The sequence below is a fragment of the Aquila chrysaetos genome, chromosome 1 (genome assembly GCF_900496995.4).
Source record: "Aquila chrysaetos chrysaetos chromosome 1, bAquChr1.4, whole genome shotgun sequence".
Taxonomy (NCBI): Eukaryota; Metazoa; Chordata; class Aves; order Accipitriformes; family Accipitridae; genus Aquila; species Aquila chrysaetos.
The window spans coordinates 31,888,921-31,908,937 of NC_044004.1; the positions used below are offsets into that span (position 1 = coordinate 31,888,921).

Here is a 20,017-nt window from a genome sequence, read left to right on the forward strand (position 1 = left end):
AGCTCATCGTGGCTGGTCAGGATCTCCTCCATCAAGCCTACTCTTTACAATCCTGCCTGAGTGCAGGTAATATATGCTACAACATGGACAACCTCACTGACAGGCAGAGAAGGCCAGTGCCTGATTTCAGACTGGGAGCAGCAGCTCGGGGAAGAGTTTGGTAGACGAATAACCTTTACTCGCGGCCAAGCCCTGCAGTTTTCACTCAGTGAGAACACAGAATGAAATGTAAGCAGAACTTTGACTGTGTGTCCTTGCCAGGTTCTACTCAGGTGTTATCCTAAACTGCAGCTAAGCAATCTGCTAGGTGGGTTTTTTTCAGTTTTATTAATGTACAATGCTGTAACAGAAGATGTTAAAGGAACTTACCCTTTTCCTGTGGGGACTAATTTCTAGCTTCATCACTGCACATTTGTTTAAAGTATTTAAGCGCCTGCAAAGCAAAGGAAACCATATTAAGAGAACACTCCAGTGTTTTGACACAGGCTACTCCAGTTCAAAAGCTTTTGCAAAGGCTGTCCCCAACCTGCTTTGCATACAAATAGCAACAAGCAGAGTTTCAATTAGAGCCCTAATTATACTTAACCATTAACCCATTACATTTGGCTGTATTCTAACTTCAGAGGGAGGGATGGAGGATGGATGACTATTTGTCACAATTACCTGAATCAAAGTAAAAAGAAGTGAAGGGAAACCTAGACTAAGTTGAGGAGTGCATTATATCCAATGAATTGTAATAATTACATTTGTTTAAATAGCAAACCTGAAACAATCAATCTTGACAGAGAGAAAATAACGGGAGAAAATACCGGAAAAGGCTTCTTATTTGACACTGTGTACATATGCCTGTGTGAAAAAAGCATGCTGCTTTACAATTGTACTTTATAAGCTAAAACCTCCCAGAGGAAAACTTATTTTCCACTTATTAGGTGTCTGTTTTGTTTGTGAACAATGATTATTTTCAATACAGTCCTGGGACAAGACAACTCACCAGTTAAAAAAAACCAAACCAAAATACAGACCTGATTTTTCCTTCCTAAACTGAAAGTTTCTTTTGTACATAAAAATGTTGTCCTGAAGGACTAAGATTTAAACAAAAATAAAATGCTGCAGCACCAGCAGTTAACCAACCTCCCTGTGAAATGTGATAGCAGGCTGGATGCATATCTTGAAGTACTGTATGAATGTATATAAGCATCCCTCTATTCCCTGGTGAGCTAATGATCCGGTAGGTATCCCTAAACCAAAAAAAAATTACCTGTCTTCCCCAGAAGCTCAGTGTGCAGGGCTGAGCACAAAGAGCTTAAACTAGAGCAAAATTTGGCACTGTTAAACACACAGCTCCACGGCAGTTTAGGTATGGCTGAGTGCAGGCTGCTGTGATCTCCTGCCCTTCTCCCAGCCCTTGCCTCCCCAGAAACTGCTCCAGGGACATGGCTCAGCTAAAATCTACACTGGTAAAGCGTGGTTAAAGAAATGCTGGTGCTATGGCAAGGCAAAGGGCAGGAACAGGCTGGGCATGATGCAGAAGGCAGCAGAAAAGCTGAAGCAGCAGCTTCATGGAAGCGATGGTTTGGTCCCTTGTGTTAATACTTGCACGCGTGAGGCTATATTGTGGGTTGGATGAGGAAACTAAACGAGCTGAAAACTAATCTTTCAATACTTTGTTGGGTTGAATTTCTCCCAAGTCAGTTCCCCGAGCTGCGTGAAGGGCAGTGTGTGCAGGGGGAGGCAGAGGAGCAGAGCTGCCCCCTTCCTTCAGCCGGACCGCAGCCCAAATTCAACAGAAGCAAAACTGAGCTTTAAAAAGCCTAATTCATTCTGAAGGAAGTTGTATAATTTTCACATAATTCGTTTGAGCAAAGTGTAAAGAACAGCCTGTATCAGCAGTTTTGAAAAACAAAAACAAAAAAAAAAAAAAAAAAAAGAAATGCTGCCTTGTCCTGTTGCTTCAGATGAGTCTTTTCAGATTCATGAAACTTGTAACTTGAATCTAGAAAATGTGTGCACAGGAAGAATTACTAGTTTCCTCTCTTTTCCCTCGCCTTTTATGCACAGGATTGGTTGCAGATGGTATTTACACAGGGCTTGATCCTGAGGCCATCAAAGAAAATGGAAAAGCTCCTACCGGTGCTTTTGCTGCAGTCGTGAAGTAAAAAAAAAGGCAGTTTGATCTATAATTAGACCCAGCCACAACACAGCAGAAAAGAAGAGAAACAGGAAGAATTGCCATGGGTCAAATAGTAGGGCAGTGGCAGGTTAGGAAAGTTATCCAGATCTCTCTATTTTCATCTTTGCTCTGACTTTAAAAGGCAGAAGGCTCGGTCCTGTCAGCTGCAGCTGGTGGGTACATGCACAAGTCCAGTGAATTTCAGAGGGATTGTATTTATGGCGTGGGCGAAGGGTGAATGTCCCATCTACACGCTACACAACAAAACTGTTTTTTTGGTTTTTGAGAGGCCACACAGCAGCAGAAAGCTGCCTCCCTCTCTCTGCTATAAAAAACATTTCTCCTCTCAAACTCCTGGACCTCAAGACCAGGGAATACTAAGCTGGCTTCAGTTCTATATTGTGTAATAATTTACAAATTTCACAGTGTTGCAACCTTTGACTTAAGCAGAGAGAAGTTATCACCGAATCCCTGTATCAGGCTTTATCTAGCTCCAGCCTGTCTGCCCGCTAATAAAGACGATCTCTGATTTCACAAAGATTACATCCCCAGACTTTTCTCCTACTCAAATTAAAACCCTGAAATAGGTGGAAAAGGGTAGAGCAAAGACCTCTGTTTCCACAGAGAGTGTTTAAGAAAAAAAGATCTCCCGGCGCACGCCTCACAAAAATGAGTATGAAGGCAAGATAAGGTAACCCCCAATGAGCAAGGTTAAATACAATAGCAGCGAGGCAAATAAAGGCTCTGTTACACGTTTGACATGATTTCATCACAAAACCAGTTTCCCTTTTAAAACCTAAATGCTCTGCAGCAATTGCCTCAGGTCTGCAACTTTCATTATATACATCACACATCCTGCTTTAACTTCTGCTCAAGTTCAGCAGTGCCCAGTTCCTTGAGCTATAGGACACTGAAAACACAGTACAATATGCACAACTGCCTTCCAAACACATTATTGAGTCTGCAAAGCTAAGCTTACAAAGTTTAGGCTTTGCCAGGATGAGAGTTACCTATACAACTGTCATTAACCTTTACGTACGTTTTGCAACACTTTTTAAGCATATAAGCACACATTCATTTTCTACAGATCTTCTCATCAAATCGATGCTTGTTAATGAAATGCAATTTTCTCTTCTGGCTCTGGACCTTCTCCTTTGGTAATTCCATTCCCAGGTATAATTCAACTTATCGTTTCCCTGCTGACAGTCAGCAGGTCTCCCTCATTCTTTAGCTCTGTCTTATTCTGCCCAAACCTGTCTCGGCGACACCTTCGCGAGGACAAGATGGGAGATGGAGGGACGGGGCAGGACTGCTGCAGACAGCAGTTACAGCCGCTTTCACTGTCTGGCTATGTCAGTTGCAATTTCTACAATGCCTCTTACCCCAGCCGCTTTCTGGATGACTGTCTGGATGACAAGATAATATTCTTTCCCATCATGTAGATAAATCCCTTTGAGTCAGCCCTCTCTCTATACGTCTTCACATCCAGATGGTACCTTACTCCTGTGGAGCGTTCTAACTCCAAGACGTCACTTTTCCTCACCCTCCATGTACTCCTACCCAGGCTCTCACCCTCCTTCACCCTGCCTCTGCAAAACCCTTCTTCCCGAGGGTGACCAATGCAACAGGACCTGTCTCTCAGTCCTGGAAGCCTGGACCTGCGGCACCCAAAACATGAGGCACTGGAGCTTCGCTCAGAAATGAGCAAACGATGCATTTTTCCTAGTCCTCTCCTCAGAAATGGCCAAACTAGTTTAGCCTGAAGTTGTTAAAAGACAGCCAGCCTGAACAAGACATTCACTATCAAAAATTGCAGTGTGAACAGCTAACTTCAGCTAATTTATAAGTTAAAATATGGGCTTATAATGTGAAGTCTTTGTTATAGATACCAGTCAGTTCTACTTTGGCTATAACCCCGGGTAATACATTCTGCTCTCATCAGGAGAAATCTCTCAACAGGAGAAATTCTCACCCCATGCACCCAAGAAAAGTGGAAGCAATGCAGAATATTAGATTTATGCATTTTAAATGACAATTTTCAATCTGATGTAACTGTATGATCTAGCTTTAAAGTTTAAAATATTTTCTTGATGGATTTAAATTCTTAATTCCTTCTTATAGGGCAAATTCCAACCCCATTATACCTGTTACTAATTGATGATACAAGGGCTTTCTTGTCTCACTGCAGCGGACAGCCTCTACGCTGGCTCCTGGGGTTCATCTGCACATTCTAACCTGCAAAGGAGGCCAGCTCTCAACAAACCAAATGATATGAGCAGTGAATGCTGCTCATGCGAATCCATTACAATCAATTTCTTGGATGAGAAGTCCTGACGGCAAAAGATTTAAGAAATCTCTTCCGTATATAGTGTGGCAGTTTTCTAGCTATGCATAAGGAGATTAAATAGGATTTCCATCATGACTTGCTATGTATTTTGTACTTAGCAACAACCTTTAGGATAAGCATGTTTCAGTACTTAGTTTCGTCAGCGCATAGTGCAGCCAGTTATCCTCTGGAGATAAATTCCCAGTCGTTAATCTACATAAAGTCTTATGAAACCAAGGCCAGCAGCGCTTTGGACAGTCACTACATCCTAGCAAATTAGAGTCATTGTTTTTACATTTTTAACCCTACATTTCATGATAAGATCACTAAATGACATTTCTTAACCACCTATCTTCTACTGTTACCAAGTGCCATATGCTATCTCTGTAATTCAAGTCTCAACCCATTTTGCACTTAAAATTTTTCCAGAAAAACCTTAATGGGGTGGCTATTGATACCTTTTCCATTTAGAAAGGAATTTGGCAAAACATTTACTAATAAGCTGTTTTTAAAGTTACATTAGTTTTCCTGCTTACATTAATAAGATTATTAAACAATAATTTACAAAACTGTTCAGATGTCAACTATCATTTAAAGTGCTTCAAACTTAAAAAAATCCCTGTCACTGTGATTTCGACAGTCTTTTTTAAAACAATTTCTTCATATGTAGTAATTAGAACAAGTTAATTAGAACTGCTGGCAGAACAGTGGTTGTTAATACAGAAAAGCAGATTCTCAGCACAGACAACTTACTATTTTGTTACCATTCACTGCATACAGTGTTCATTTAGCTCTGTGCTGAAAATGCAAATAACTCCAAAACTATTCTGATTTTCAGTCAAGAAATAGTGATAGACTTATGGTTGTGAAACAGCTCTAAGTCTTTAACTGAGTAAACCCCTTTACTGTTTACACACTGACCATGGCATGAGTCAAAATAAACCCAGGCTTCAGGCAGAAAGGCAGCATTCCAAATGATGGGCCTCCTCCATGTTTTTTAATGAGGTTTACAAAATTAAACAAGGAGGTGTGAAAAAAAATTCTAAAGGTGGAAATGTTGTGACAATGTACTGCTTTTGTCTAACGCAAATGGTAAAGGGACAAACTCAGGCATCTGAGATGATTAACTGATTTACTTCAGTTTTATTTTGAGGTGGGATCTGAACGCTTCTGGAGGAACTTTAGCTTCAGTTTTAAAGTTATCTTCATAAAAGATAACTCCGACATCTAAGCCACAGGCTTCAGAATGATATAGTTCAGCCTTTAAAATCTTGTCTCAAGCTACAGTAAGACTGGTGGATTCTTACGCATATTACACAGAAAACAATTTGAAGATGCAAGTGAAGAGGTTATTTTACCATCAGCAGACTTATTAAAGACTTCCTAGTTTCACAAAATATTTATATACCCATATCATTTTGGTTTGCTCACCTTTATTAGAAGACTTACAATATAGGCTTCCATTCTTAGGCTACAGATCTTTTTACTGTCCTCTATGTTCAGAAAGTGCTAACTGTTTTTATCGATCACACTAGCAGCAAATCTCAAAGAGATATGGACAGCAAATTCTTACTTTCACCAGTCAGAAACAATCTGCTACCTTTTTTTCCCCATATAAATAAATAATCCCAAGTTTAAAGTATTCTTGCAGGCAAGCACTAGGTCCAAAATATGCTGGCTTGACTGTATTTTGTTTTCCTGGCAAGGGAAGACCACGCTTCTGGGAACCAGCATTTATTCACATTGCTGTACTTTCTGTTCAATGACTTCACAAGTTCCAGAGCACACAAATAAGCAGACCAATGTATTACATTTTAATATCAATGGAATAGGTGCTCTACACTTGAGTAGGGCACATCTTGAGTGTGAATATAACATTAATGAGATTTTCCCCTCCTAATAACTGGATAACAAATCTGTTTTCTTAGTTTGAAAATCTTGTAAATATTTCTGAAGAACTTTAAATTCCCATCCCGCTCTTTCCCTTCCAAGTACGGCAGTGATGGCATGAGAACACTATAAACTCAAAGCCTTTCTTAAAAGGGTTTTGTAATTCATTAGAATTACTGACATTTAGAGTTGCAGACCATGCATGCAGTATCCAAAAGCATTCATTTTGCAGACAATTTGGAAAGCTGCCATATTGAAGGACAGCAGCAGAAAACTGCACTTATTTCTAAATAATAGGAGATATGAAAAGTTAAGGCATTTTTTTGCCATTTAAGATTGTGGACTCACACTAGAGGAGGCAACTGATGGATGGGTAAGTGTCAGATGGGGCCACTGCAATTGCTTTTATGATAAACTCGGTAATGCTGAGGCTGTAGTTCTGTGAAAACGTGCTGTCACACACCGGCAAGTCTTGCTCTCTCTTTTACTCTACCCATCCCTTCTCCTGCCCCTGCAGCTGGCTGTGGGGTCCTGCCCCATCCTTTGCACCTACTCTGAACTTCATTATGCCTTTTCACAGGCTGATTTAATTTACTAACCCAGCAAAGGGACTATCACCTCTTTTTGCAGGGTGAGTTGAACTGGTTTGCGGAAGGAGCCCATAAACAACAAAGACAAGTAATGGGAGCACATGGCTGAGGGCAGGCCAATCTTTGCAGTGGTGATAAACTCTTAGATTCACTCACATTATCCATTTCAGCCATACCTGCACTCACTTTGGTGATCATGGTGCACACAGGGTGATGCACTGAGGTCAGCATGAGAGTTTGTATACATAGCTTTTTGTTTTGTTCGTATACATAGCTGCTAACCAACATAAGAAAGGAGAGTAACAGAGTGCAGCAGCACCACTTTGCTAATACTGCTCCCAAAAAACAATTCCTGTATGGGAACTGATGCTACAGTTGTACGTGCAGATGGCTTTAGCCAGCACAGTTCTGCTTTCACATGTGTAACTAATTTGGGAATTAGTAATGAAAGCAAATTAAGAATAATAAAAAATATGCCTATGAAATACCTGTCACAAAGACTCGGGCCACTTTCCTCCCAACTTTGTTTTAAATAAGATCCCCAACCATTACTCAGACCAATATATCATGCTAAGAAAAACTGCATACTGATAGTGGACAATAAAAAGATCTCAAGCAGATGGTTATTTAATGGTACATAATTCAGTTGAGGTTATGCTTTTCCCAGGTTATACTTTCTATTACACAGGAAGGGTTTTGTTTCAAAATGCTGTGTGATTTTTTTTCACCTACCTGCATAAGGCCTCAATAGCGTCTCTGTCCAGAAAGTCATGCTCTCGCTTGACTAGAGCGATGTCAATTGGAAAAAGGAGATCTGCAGGAATAGAGACAGATGGAATCAAAATAACTCTTATTCCCAGTGGTGACTTACTTCAGAACAACCTGCTGCCTCCAGCTGAGCTCTCCAAGATGCCAGTGATTGGCACGTCTCAGGTAAACACATGCTATCACCTCAAATGCCAGAGATGCTTCCTTTTCATGTACAAGTTTTTGACGTGCAGCTTTGATAACTGAAAGTTCATATGCAAAATGGAGGAAAAATGAGCAAAGCAGAGATGAAACAACAGGAGAGGGAGAGAGGCAAACGTGAACTCCCTACCAGACATCAGAAGCATAAACTGACTCAAGCTAGCTTTGTTTAAAATAAATATACAATTTCCATTGAAGTACTAATATCTCACATTAAAGAAAAAAGGTCAGTAAACCCCAAATCTCTGGAAAAGAATGAAAACCCAGATCTCCTTGGCTGTTAATCAAGCTGCTTAAAAGTTTGACACTGTTACAACATTAATGAGATATGGACTGAAATGAAAGCAAGCCAAGCTGTGCGCAGCCCATACTGCCTCCTTTCCTTAGGAGATTATTTAGGTAAACAACTGGGAGAGCGAGGGGGAGGAAACAATGTTGGCAAAGAGCTGAAAATTTACTACAGCTCTGAAGCAGCAACCATATATATATTATTTACTGTCCTCCACAGATTCCTGACTGTCATACAGGTCCTGATCCGGCATTCCTTGCACAGCCAAAACTCCCACCAAAGCCACTGGGTGTTCAGGGCACACAGCAATACAGGGGCAAACTACAAATATACTGCTGCAGTTGCATACATTGCCTGGTCCAAGTGATTGTCTATAAAGTATTTTAATTTCCAGAGACTAGGAAAGAATGATCTGAAATGATGAAAAGAGTAGGACTGGTGTTAATTTGTGGAAAGGTAGTTAATATTCTGGGTTTTCTATACCAAAAGTTAATATCTCAAATGAACTATTTGTCTTGATTTTGCCCCAGGAATAAGCAAATTATTATGTATTCTGCAAAACACAAGAAATTCTCTTTTCTACAGAAAACTGCAGTTTTAGCAAAGCAACTGACAAAGGCTCACTGATTAATCTCCTTTTTAAATGTGTACTGTGTGGGGCTGCTCCATATAGGTGACTTCTCAGAACTCTTGTAATATACCCAATTGATTCATAGGTCTCCCCTTCAGTGTTTTAAGTCCAAGGTGCAAGTAAAGAGGGTGAGCACATTCAACCGGTATTTTTCACCAGTGCTGATCTAAATTTTTGCACTGAGAAAGTTAGTAACTTAGAATGCCCACAAGAAAACATATGGGAGAACTTAAGTGAGAGAGGTGACTTGGAAGAAGGTGATAGACTGCACGAGTCCAATTTTTTTTTTATGCTTAATTTACGCTGCTGCTGTTTTTGTTGTTGTTGCTGCTGCCAGGGGGGCTTGCAAAGGACAATGGTATATTGTTTTCATATAAGGACAGCTGTCTTTTCAATGGGTATGGCTGGCCTTGTTCTCACCTCTTGCTCTCACCTTTGCAGTCCTTTTGATGTTAGGCAGGACATGGTCCTATGTTAGAAACTTTATATAAATTTAGAGTCTCTAGGTAGGGCAATGATAACTACAGGTGGGACATGTTTTCTGAATGCAAGTAATTTATGAGGGGATTTACAGATCAGCATAACATGAAAGCCACAAGCCCACAAATTCAGCCGAGAGTCTCGTCCCCAGTTTTAACAAAGACTGGAAGTACAGTCCCAGCTCTGCATCCCAAGAAAATCCTGGCACCTCCATTAGCACAAAAAAAAAAAAAAAAAAAAAAAAAAAAAAGGAAGAGAAATAATAAAAGGAAATTTAATTTCTGAACAGGCAAAGAAAAGTTTTGCCAAGTGCTGCTTTTGAAAGTGCTATTATCTTCTCATATTGCCAATGCAGCTGCAAATCAAAGCTCAACGAGATCGTTTTTCAAGAAGGTCAGCTCAGCATTTGCTGTAATTTCCAACAGTTATTCACTGTAAATAATGGACTTTCTATGCTCATTCTTACAAGCAGCAGCTGGAGTTTGTTTTATAAAAAAGAAGAGGCAGATAAGAGTGCATAATAATTTCACTACAATGCAAGTAATTTTAAGTGGTGGTGGTGGTGAAATTCTGAACAATAATATACATATATAAAAAGGATGTCACACTTTAAAACAAACTTCTGTAGGTTACTGGGCATCAGAGTGTAAGAACTATATGCCAAAACTGGAAGGTCCTAGTAGGTCAGGGAGGCAATGAAGACAACAGTTTTAACTGAACAAAACCTTTGTAAAAGCAGACTGGCAAAGTGATTCCATCCCACAGAAGGACAAGTGAGCGCAGGAGGCAGCAGTCTCTTCGAGGAACTGCTGCACACCCACACAACAATGGCTTGTATGTTCTTTTTTCCCTTCATAGTAAGCCTGCGTCTAACAACAACCCAGACTGTTCTGACAGGACTTGGGAATCATGAGGTGTAGAGATAACATCTACGCACACACAGAATTTCCTACCTCTGCTCCATTAGGAGAGCTGGCCGGTGGAGCTGGACACAGCTTCTGTGTTTCTCTAAGGCTAGGCTTGTAGCAGTGGATGACTACAGTCATGAAAACATAGTTCATTTGTGTTTTAACTACAGGGAATGTACTATGGTGCTAACATAACATTTGTGCTGTGAGGACATTTGGAAGATTCAGACTAAAACAGATACCTGGAACAAATTTAAAACTCCATGAGTGCTTCAGAGTCTCATTGGGTTGGGTACATCTATGTGTGCGGTGGGTAGCAGAGAGCAGCCCAGTGCCTGATAGTAATTTTATGTACTGGCACTTCAGTTGTGCCCCTGAACCTCATTTATTGGTGAATATTACACCTTACTGTCCAAAAATCGCCAGGGGATGATTGACTTGCAAGCTCAGGTGCCTACCTTCATAAAGCTGCGCGTATTGCGGGAACCCGGCAGCCCGCAGCCAGTCACAAGCTTCCTTAGCCTCGATTTCTGGAAGAGGACAGAAACAAGACACCGTCCGATTAGGGATCTGCAAAGCAAAAAGCTCCTCTCCACCACTTCTACTGTTCCCGTTACAAAATAAGCATGAAGGTATTCAGCAACTTTGAACTGAGACACAGGTTTGCTTCTCCCAGTTTGCTTTTCTTCTCATGATCCAACAGATCTTAGATTCTGGAAAGTCACTAGCGTTCACCCATGATTTATCAACAGCTCATCATTTTAATAGTTAGAGAAACAGGCACAGATGAAAACCGCAGGTGTTATGGATTATTCCATACAGGTTTTGTTAACACTATACAGGTTTTGTTAACACTAGAGAAACCAGCAGCACAATCAACATGAGCAGCATTTGTTCAACAATCTTATGATACTCTTGGCACAAAGGAGCTCGTAATACTGTGCACTTTAACATCTTGTAGATAGTACTGACAGACCCAAGCCCAAGAACAACCAACGCACTGTATTGCAGCTCTCAAGTGCGTTATTTACTACCCAACAAGAACCTAGTTTCACTGGAGGTCTTCAAGGCATTTATGAGTTACTTGGTATATTACAGGAAATTCAGCTAACCTTCCCTCACACTGCCCAAACCAGCATGCCGCAAAATGAAATTATTCACATACATATATACATGACACCAAAAGAAACACTCTGAACATGGGTTATATTAGTCTATGAATAAATTATACATAAATTCATTTGTTACCTAATACAAGCAGAAATAAAGAATATGTTATCTTAGCTCAAACTAGGAAAATATAAAAGGTATTTAGGGTATTCTCCAAGTGTTCAGGAAACAGATTGGGTTAATTCTGTTCTAAAAATTCAAGAAAGTGCTACTGGGAATTTAGCTCCCTGCTTAGAACTGCTCAAACAGACAGGGAGCAGTCAGAAACTCTTAAAGTTCATCTGGCTTTGATTATATTCATTGTTCTTGATGGACCAGAAAAGAAAAGCTTCATTATGTACAACTCAGTAAACAATCTTGCCACCTACTTGGAGAGGATACTATAGCTACCTGCTGCAGTAATGTTGCACAAAGGGTTTTGCTCAGAATTGCTCAGAATACAAGTTACTGCATATAGGGCAGTGAAGAGCCAAACATAACATAAGTAAAATATCTCAAGATTTTGGCAAGTTATGAAATATTCCCAGTGCAATATAGGTACACAATTAAAATCGGATGAAACGGCAAGCACCTTTTAGCATCTCCAAAATGACAGCAATCCCCCTCTAATTTTCCAAATTGCTCCAACAGGGTTAAAATATTTGTACTTTGCCAGATTACTTTGCTAAGATACATACCCATACCAAAGGGTTAAGGTGAGCCAAAGCACAACATTCCAGATAAATAAACAGCTAAAAATCCACTCTCGCTGAAGCCAGGACAAGCAGGCATTTGTGTAACTTGTGTTTGCTTCACCTTTGGGTTATGGGACCACATGAGAACAAGCACGTACAGACATATTCACTTAGCTACTCATTTAGAAAAAGCATTCTTCAATTCCAATCACAAGCGATTGTAAAGTTTTGCTTAAAGTAGTATTTTAATTTCAGTATCCTAAGGAAATACATGGGAAAGTTAATAAAGAAGGAAAACAAAGAATCTAAAATATATTTAAAACTTGTACTGCTAAAGTAAGAACAAACAACAGGATATTACTATCGCAGAAGCAATGAAAATTAAATTAAAGTAAAAAAACCTGCAATTAATTTTTCAGTGTACTTAAAATAAAATGCACTATCTTATAGGTCACATCCTGCAGAAGTGTCTGGATTGAATGAGAATTTTACTTGATTCAAAACTGAAAAAAAAAAGATTCCTTGATAACCAGTATTTACCTAAAAATGCAGGTAGATGCTTGTAGTGCAATTGAAAAAAGTGTCAGATTCCTTACTACTACAGTGGCTCTTAAACGTGTTTAAATATTTGTTCACAGGTCCTTTACTGAGCACCTCAGGTGTATGACCTGTAAAATATTTCTAGAGCTAGAAAATTATGAATATACATTTATCAGACTTTTGAAAAGGTTCTCTATAGAAGCTTTGTGTATCTTTTCTGCAAATATATATGCAAGTTATGTGGAAGTCATATTTTATGGGCACCCAGGTGTCAGGTGCCATTGGGATTTTCAGAGCATATTTGCTTTCAAAATAATACCTTTGAGAATCCCCCAAGAAGTCTACCTAGTCAACGAAACACCTGAGTTATTCCTGGTTGGCCACAAGAATTGCAGAGAACAATAAAACACCAGTGCACCTGTTCATCAATTAGGCTAGGCAAACGCCTAGGGCTGGGTACAGGAACAGCACCAAGGGTTTAAAAGCAATATTTGCCCCATTTCCATCTCAAACATTTTGGGAAAGCCAGGGCTCTAGCCTCTGGCTCCTGTTACAAGTCCTTGGAAGGGCGAGGGGCTTGCAGACCTGTCTTGAAGAAGGGGCCAGGGAGTCCCCAGTGGCCAGGGCTCTCTCCGTGTCACCTCCATCCACTCAAAGTGTGTGTCAGAGAGGGACGTGGCAGGGGTATGGGCGACAAAGCAGAGGCAGGACCTAAAAAAGCAGCTCCTTTTGTTCAACTCCAGTTGGCCAAACCCAGGATTGCTCCTAGACTGTACCGATGCGCTGTGACCAGATGAATGGAAAGGTCATTTCCAACCCAGCTTCCCCCATCTCAACCCTGCTGGTTACTGAGGAGCCAGAGTATGAACAAAACTGTGTATGTATGTGAAATTCAGGCAGATCAAAATAGCTGGAGGGAGAATCCAGCCCAGGGTGTGCTGAATAGGCTTCACAGAAAGCTGAGTACACAGAACAGGCTTCCTCACGTAAGAGATACAAACTTAAACAGCTGAAAGCTTGTATAGGTAAAAAGTTCATTACCACAACTTAACTGGAATCTGCCTTTGAGAATAAAATACTTTAGTTAAACCTGAGGTTCTGGCCAAATCATTTAAACTACGCTAGAGGAGAAAGCTCATTCCCACACTTTCCAAATACCAGCTTTTCATCCAACTCAGCAGCATCAGCTCTGAGACTGTTGGTTTGCCAGCTGCCACAGTTTCATATCCAGGTGGACACTGGAATATATGCAAGTCCTTGTCATCTGGATCAATGGCAACCAGCATAATGAGGGATAAAGAGAGAACACCACAGCTTCCAAAATCAGATTTTTCCACTACTTCTAAAAAGTTTTAGAAGGGACAGTGCACTCAGAAGCCTTCGTTCAGTCTCCGAGGGGACCTAGGTTACAGATCATCACCTGAGCTACGAACTCACTGCCAAGCACAGCACCTGCTTGGTTGGGGCCAGCTGAGAGCCACAGGGAGGAAGGAGAGGGAGCTCGCAGAGGAGCTCTATGCTGCTTTCCAACCCATTTTAGGGAAGCCCCACTTCAGCCCCAAGTAATCTGCCATGATATGCAAAGCAATTTCCCACTGTGAGCATCCTTCTGATTGAAGACCTGGCAGCTGAGCTGGTACAAGTTGCTGTGGGCAAGAGACCGGTCTCACTCCCTCCTCCCCGGGGCTCCATCCCTGTGGTGCCATTTCCTTTCTGAATCAAACATCCTTGCCAGTTAAAACCTTTACAATAAACTACAATTCAGTATACATTCCAGGCAAGAAATGTATGTGCAGCTTTTCAAATGTGCGTCCTGTGCCCTCCCCCAGCAGCAGGAGGTTCTTGTACGAAAGAACTGCTGGCAAGAAAGAAATTGCGCTATTATTTCTAAATGTCCTGATACACAAGAAAATCTCTTAGAAAGTAAACCAAAACAAAAAAAATCCGTCTCCCCCTCCCCCCCCCAAAAAAACCCAACCCACCAAAAAGGAGTACAATGAAGTCTTTATTCTTGGTGTCGTGTAAGCAAACAGCAGGCAAATGTGTTAAAGAGGAAACAGGAAATTTTTATTGGAAACAGCTTTATTTGTTAGTCCGTTTCACAAAGCAGGCCTCCATGCTCAAATCAAGGGTACGAGTTCCTTTTGTGTATGGTTGGGAACCATTAGTCCTTATTTACCCACTTCCTGGGGGGTTAGGAGGACCCAATTCCTCCCCAAACTGGTAAGTGAAAATGGAAACGTCTAGCTTCCTTTTTGTTTAACTTTGGTTAATCTTGGTTCATGGCCCTGCAAGTTTAAAACTTTATAGCAAAAATACCTCAATTCACACCTTGTTTAATACCGCAGTTGCAGAAGGCAGAACTCTAACATGTCTATAGTCTTTTGTTGGATGATACCTTCCTTCCTATAGAAAATAAAACCCACACAGTGTGATGCTGCAATAATGTCCTTTCAGAAAAAAATTATCATAGCAGTCTAGCTAGGAGCAGCAAGATAATTTGCTTTTATTCTTCCTTTCTCTTTGCTTCCATGAAATAACACGCAAGTTAAGCACCAGCTCTTTCAGGGTCTTCAGGACAAGGTGCAAAGCAGATGTATCTTTCTACAGTCATGCATTGACTCCATTTTCACCTAAGTGCTAAACATCATATGAACAGTTCTTCCAAGCAGATGGTTTCCTCTTGCCTCAACTCAGACACCTTTATAGCCATATTAGCACCTCAATACATCAGTTCAACTCATTTCACCTTTTGGCTCTGTTAAGAGATCAGATTGTAAAATCTGTGGCGAGACTGGTCAAAGCAATGCTACTAAAATAAAATTTCAGCAATAAATGGGCTTCATTGCTGAAGGTTCACTCCAATACCATACCAAAGCCTGGTTTGGTTTTGGTCTTAATTTTGACCAGGTCATCCCAGTTGAAATTCACTATTTGACTTTTTCAGAAAAGAAGAAAAATTGTCAAAATTGAATACAAAATCATCTTCCTGAATTAGCTTGCAGGAAAGCCTCTCCCATGCAATGCAGAGAATGTGATTTCTCACCATGAACACTAGAGATGAACCTGCTTGCTCCTTAGTCTAATGCATAAAACTCTATAAACTACTTGCACGTTTTCTAAGGCACAGACAGAGCACAAAGAGGATTCTTTCCCATGCAAGACTGACGCTCCAGTTTAATGGCTGCAAAGGGGCTTGCATGCTCAGAAGCGCATCCTCTTTTTCTGTCTGTATCAGAAATTACCTGTCCTGACATATTGTGTCCCTCTGAAATTTCTGGTGCTTTGCAAAGTTTGTGTTGAACTCCAAAACACTGTCCTGAGCTATTAAGAAGCTTGAAATCATTCAGGATAATATTTTTTAAGACCAGCTGTGCTATATATGAGAAATATTCTTCTCTGAATAGAATTCCACTGCCCAAATACAAGCAATCATTTTTCCAAGTGCTTGAATTACATCCCTGACATGTGAATTGTGATCCCAACACTAGACTTGATCACACTATCCAACCACTCAGTCCACAGATGCATGAACATGCATGTGAAATCTGAGGTAAACTGGGAAAAAAATTGCACTGCAGCTGTCTATGAATGAGCAGGCCAGGCACTGAAAATGATAAATCAGTTCTGTGTAACGTCATATGCCTGCAGCCCTTTAAAGTTGGGACAGTATGACTTCGTAAGAGTTAGCCTGCTATGTGTCCATGGCCTCAGATGGTTTTCCCTTTCAAGATACGTGACTGTAGCTTGAAAATAATTAAATTCCTTTTCATAAATCTGTTTTTTCTCAAACCTATATAGTTAAATAGTCCTTAGGGAGTATCATTACCTTAGTGCTCCACACCTTTCAAGAAAGCAGCACGTAGCAAGGACTAAAGAAAGCAAAAATGTAATTAATGAAGAACAGCATTTTATAAGGATAATGCCCTCAAACACTGAAACTTGGTAAGTTTGTCAATAAACACTCAACCACTAAAAGCTAGAGAATTCTGAAAATCCCATTAAAAGCTCTTGCCAAATTTCTAACACATTTGGAATCTCTTCTTATTCTAAGAGAACTATCTAATCTTATAGAACTGTCCTAAAATATTAGTCTGACACATTCAGCCCATGAAGGATTTATTTCTGGAAGAACCAGTGAGTCCAAGAGAATAAGAAATATGACTTTTGAACTGATAATGAGCTGGCAGGTTTTGAAGTGAAAGCTAACAAACCTTCCTGAGAGGGTCCCTTTTCTCCCTTCACCTTTAAAGTGCAACTTATATTTTGCAATAGCAGCTGCCTTTTTTTGATGTGCTCCTGTATTTCACTGTACTTCAATTTACCTTCCACAGTCAAATGATATATGCTGTGATCTCCACTTAACGCTGCTGATATGGATGTACACATAATCTTTAAGAAAATACTTCTTACCAAAAACATTCTGGGGGGAAAAAAACGCAAGTTCTTGAAAGAAATCATATATGACATCAAATATATATACTGCTTTCTAATTACAAAAACCCTCGAAAGAGGTGATGGTGGGGAATGGTACTCAAATATTTTTCAACTATATGATGATGACTGAAGAAACACTCTCACGTTCCTGCTGGCTTTGGGTTAAACATGGGACTGGCTCTTTCAAGTTACGGAGCCTTGCAGCAAGACAGTAACTATGCTGCTGATGTTATGTATAAACCACAGGACACTGGGAGAAGAAACAGAGTATGTTTGGAATTTGTGTGGGAACAGATGAAGAAGAAGTAAGGAAACAGATGTTTAAGATCATATATTGATATTTTCTCTGAAAAAAATCAGGAAGCTTGAACACCGTTTTTTTGTCAGCAGAGCTTTTGGAAAGAGCAAATGGCTTACTTCCACTGATGGGGTTTTAAGTTTGTTTATTCCCTTAATGATGAAAGCTAAATAAATTAAAAAAAAAAAAAAAAAAAAAAAAAAAAAAGTGACTGGTTTCCAAAATATCTGCATAGGTGTATGTTGGCTGTATGCAATTTCCCTCCCTACCAACTGTAACAGGTTACACAATATAGTAGTTTTAATTGCTTGCCAATACTCTTGGCTAGCACAGGAAACAAAATACCGCTTTTGTGAACTAAAACCTAATTAACTTGAATCTCCTTTTCATAGTCTTCAGCATATCGAAATCACTTGAAAAGTCTTTCAGCTCAAAACTTAACAAGAGAAACAGCATTTGTTGAAAATATTTAAAATGTTTAGGGATTGAGCCAACAGTGGCCAAAATCAATGGGAGCCTCCACCAATTTCAGCAGAATTAAGCCCTTCCCAACATGGATCCATAGGTCTCTCAAGTCCAAGAGCACTCTTTTTCAGGAATAAAGGGGGTCAGTTTTAACAGTTCTCCTCGTTATTTTTACCCCAAAAATATTGTAAATGGGACTTCTGCTTTCTCTAAGTCCAGTTGTGCTGCAAGCCCCATCCCAAGCATGGCGAGCAGCCCAGGTTTTCATCAGAGCCCAAGGAAAGACAGTGCCTGATGGCAAGAGGGCAGAGGGGGGGCACAACCACCACCCCCAGGACATGTCCTGGCTAGCGAGACGTCCTCCCCTCTGTCAAGAGGACTTGGAGCAACTGTTATGCTCTGAAAAGCATCAAATCAGCACCATTTCAGGATTTAATACAGGGCTACTGGAATAAAAGATATTCCTCATGTCTCTGTCGAGCACCTTCCCTGTACACTCTGTAACAGATCGCAATTACTGCTTATTTTCACACTATTAAATATGCTTCTAACTGCCCAAGGTTAGCTGCATTACTTCCTAATTTGTTGAAGACTTTGGGAAAGCATGTTCTAGGACACAAAGGAACCACCACAACTCCTGGTTTACACTGTAAATCAGGGTCATAATTTATTCCTAAATAGTTTTTTTGCATTTTGAGCATATACAGGAGGATTAAGAAAGAAATTTAAAGAAGAACGCAATCTAAAGTTAAAAACTAACTTTGTTTAAACAGAAAACTAAAGCCTCACGTGGCAGTTTTCCTGCCAAAGAATGATTCTTTTTAAAGATTAAAGATGCTCTTCTCCCATTCATTTTTAAGAAGGTTCATAGATGAAGAGGAACAAGATGTCAAGTGACTTAAAAAAACCTTAAGAAATAATTGGGCACGTGGGTTATTTATCTGGCCTGATTAACACAGGGTGGTCTTGGAGGAGGATTATTTGGGGCAGAGAAAGCAGTTAGTCAAATCCTCTGAAGGAGGTCATGTTGACAGATTCCAGAGTGAGAAATGAATCCTCCTCCAAAGACTGGGAAACAGAAGATGACTTTAACCTTCTCTTCCCTCAGAAACGACTTGGTTAGAATGACCTTTGAGAACATACTGAAGGGCAAACGTTAACCATTGCTAGTCCCAAGTCCAGCATTAATATTCTCCCATTGCACCCTGTCTGCAAGCTAATAAACTTGCACACTGTATGCAAAGCTCAAATTGAAGGCTCATTGAGCTCCAGAGGGAGGCAAAAGTGAGTAGGTCCTGCATGACAGATACTTCCTCTAAAAATGCCCAAAGTCTGGGTTACCCGTTCAGATCTAGGAAATAATAATGGTATAAGAGCTGATCTGAGCTGTCTCAGTGGTTCATATGAAGAAAGTAGATTTTATACAGTCAGTTACTTATTCTAGCTTGTTACGCCTCAACCTCAAAACCATCCACACACATAGGAAGAACTGCATGCAAGAAAGATTACCTTTGCATCATAACCATTTAGTGCTTACCTCACTGATGACGCAGTCCCCAGACTGCACCCTGTGTGGATGATACAACACTAGATACAAAATACCAGTGGCAGTGAAACAGCCCAGCATAAAGCTGGTAGCATCCCAGCTGAATGCCTCTTTCTCTAAGTCGGAATTAAAGACGCAAACCTGGGTTTTCCCAAAGGAAATATTACTATGAAGTTCCGATTTCCAGATATTACAGATAGTTAAAGTATTCTGTCTGTGCACTGCATGCTTGAAAATGCTTTTCTCAGTACTTGATCTAATGGTCACACCTTGAGTGAATGGTCTAGACACAGCAAAGCCAAGGCAGCACTGCAAAGCCGGTGCAGCACTGCAAAGGAAACCAGAGAGACTACGTATGGAAAGAAGACGGGAAGTTAAAACAGATCGTGAAGCTTTACACTAGAAAGTTTCTTGTATCTTATAACGCACAGGAAATCTGGTCTGAGACGCATATGGAGAACAGAGGGAAAGGTGTTCAGCAAACCATCCAGTTCTGTGGGTCCACAGGGTCACAGAAAGAACATCCCCAAAATGCAAGAATGCGGGGGGGTATATTTTTCTTAATCCTGAATCTTCAGTAAATGACAAGAATAGGTCTGGGAAGGTCAAACTGTGTCCACCGCTGGCTTCAGCA

The 20,017-nt window shown here is 40.4% G+C and overlaps 1 protein-coding gene across 3 annotated transcripts in view; it reads right to left on the minus strand.

The window, feature by feature from the left end:
- Positions 1-20,017, minus strand: part of DLC1 (DLC1 Rho GTPase activating protein) — a 214,807-nt gene that overhangs the window by 15,741 nt on the left and 179,049 nt on the right. For all 3 annotated transcript variants that reach the window (XM_030017058.1, XM_030017067.2, XM_030017078.1), the window contains 3 exons: positions 10,712-10,783; positions 7,709-7,790; positions 370-433 (listed from right to left, as the gene is read on the minus strand). In XM_030017058.1, coding sequence (XP_029872918.1) covers positions 370-433; positions 7,709-7,790; positions 10,712-10,783 — 218 coding nt within the window. The remainder of the gene's footprint in view (positions 1-369; positions 434-7,708; positions 7,791-10,711; positions 10,784-20,017) is intronic.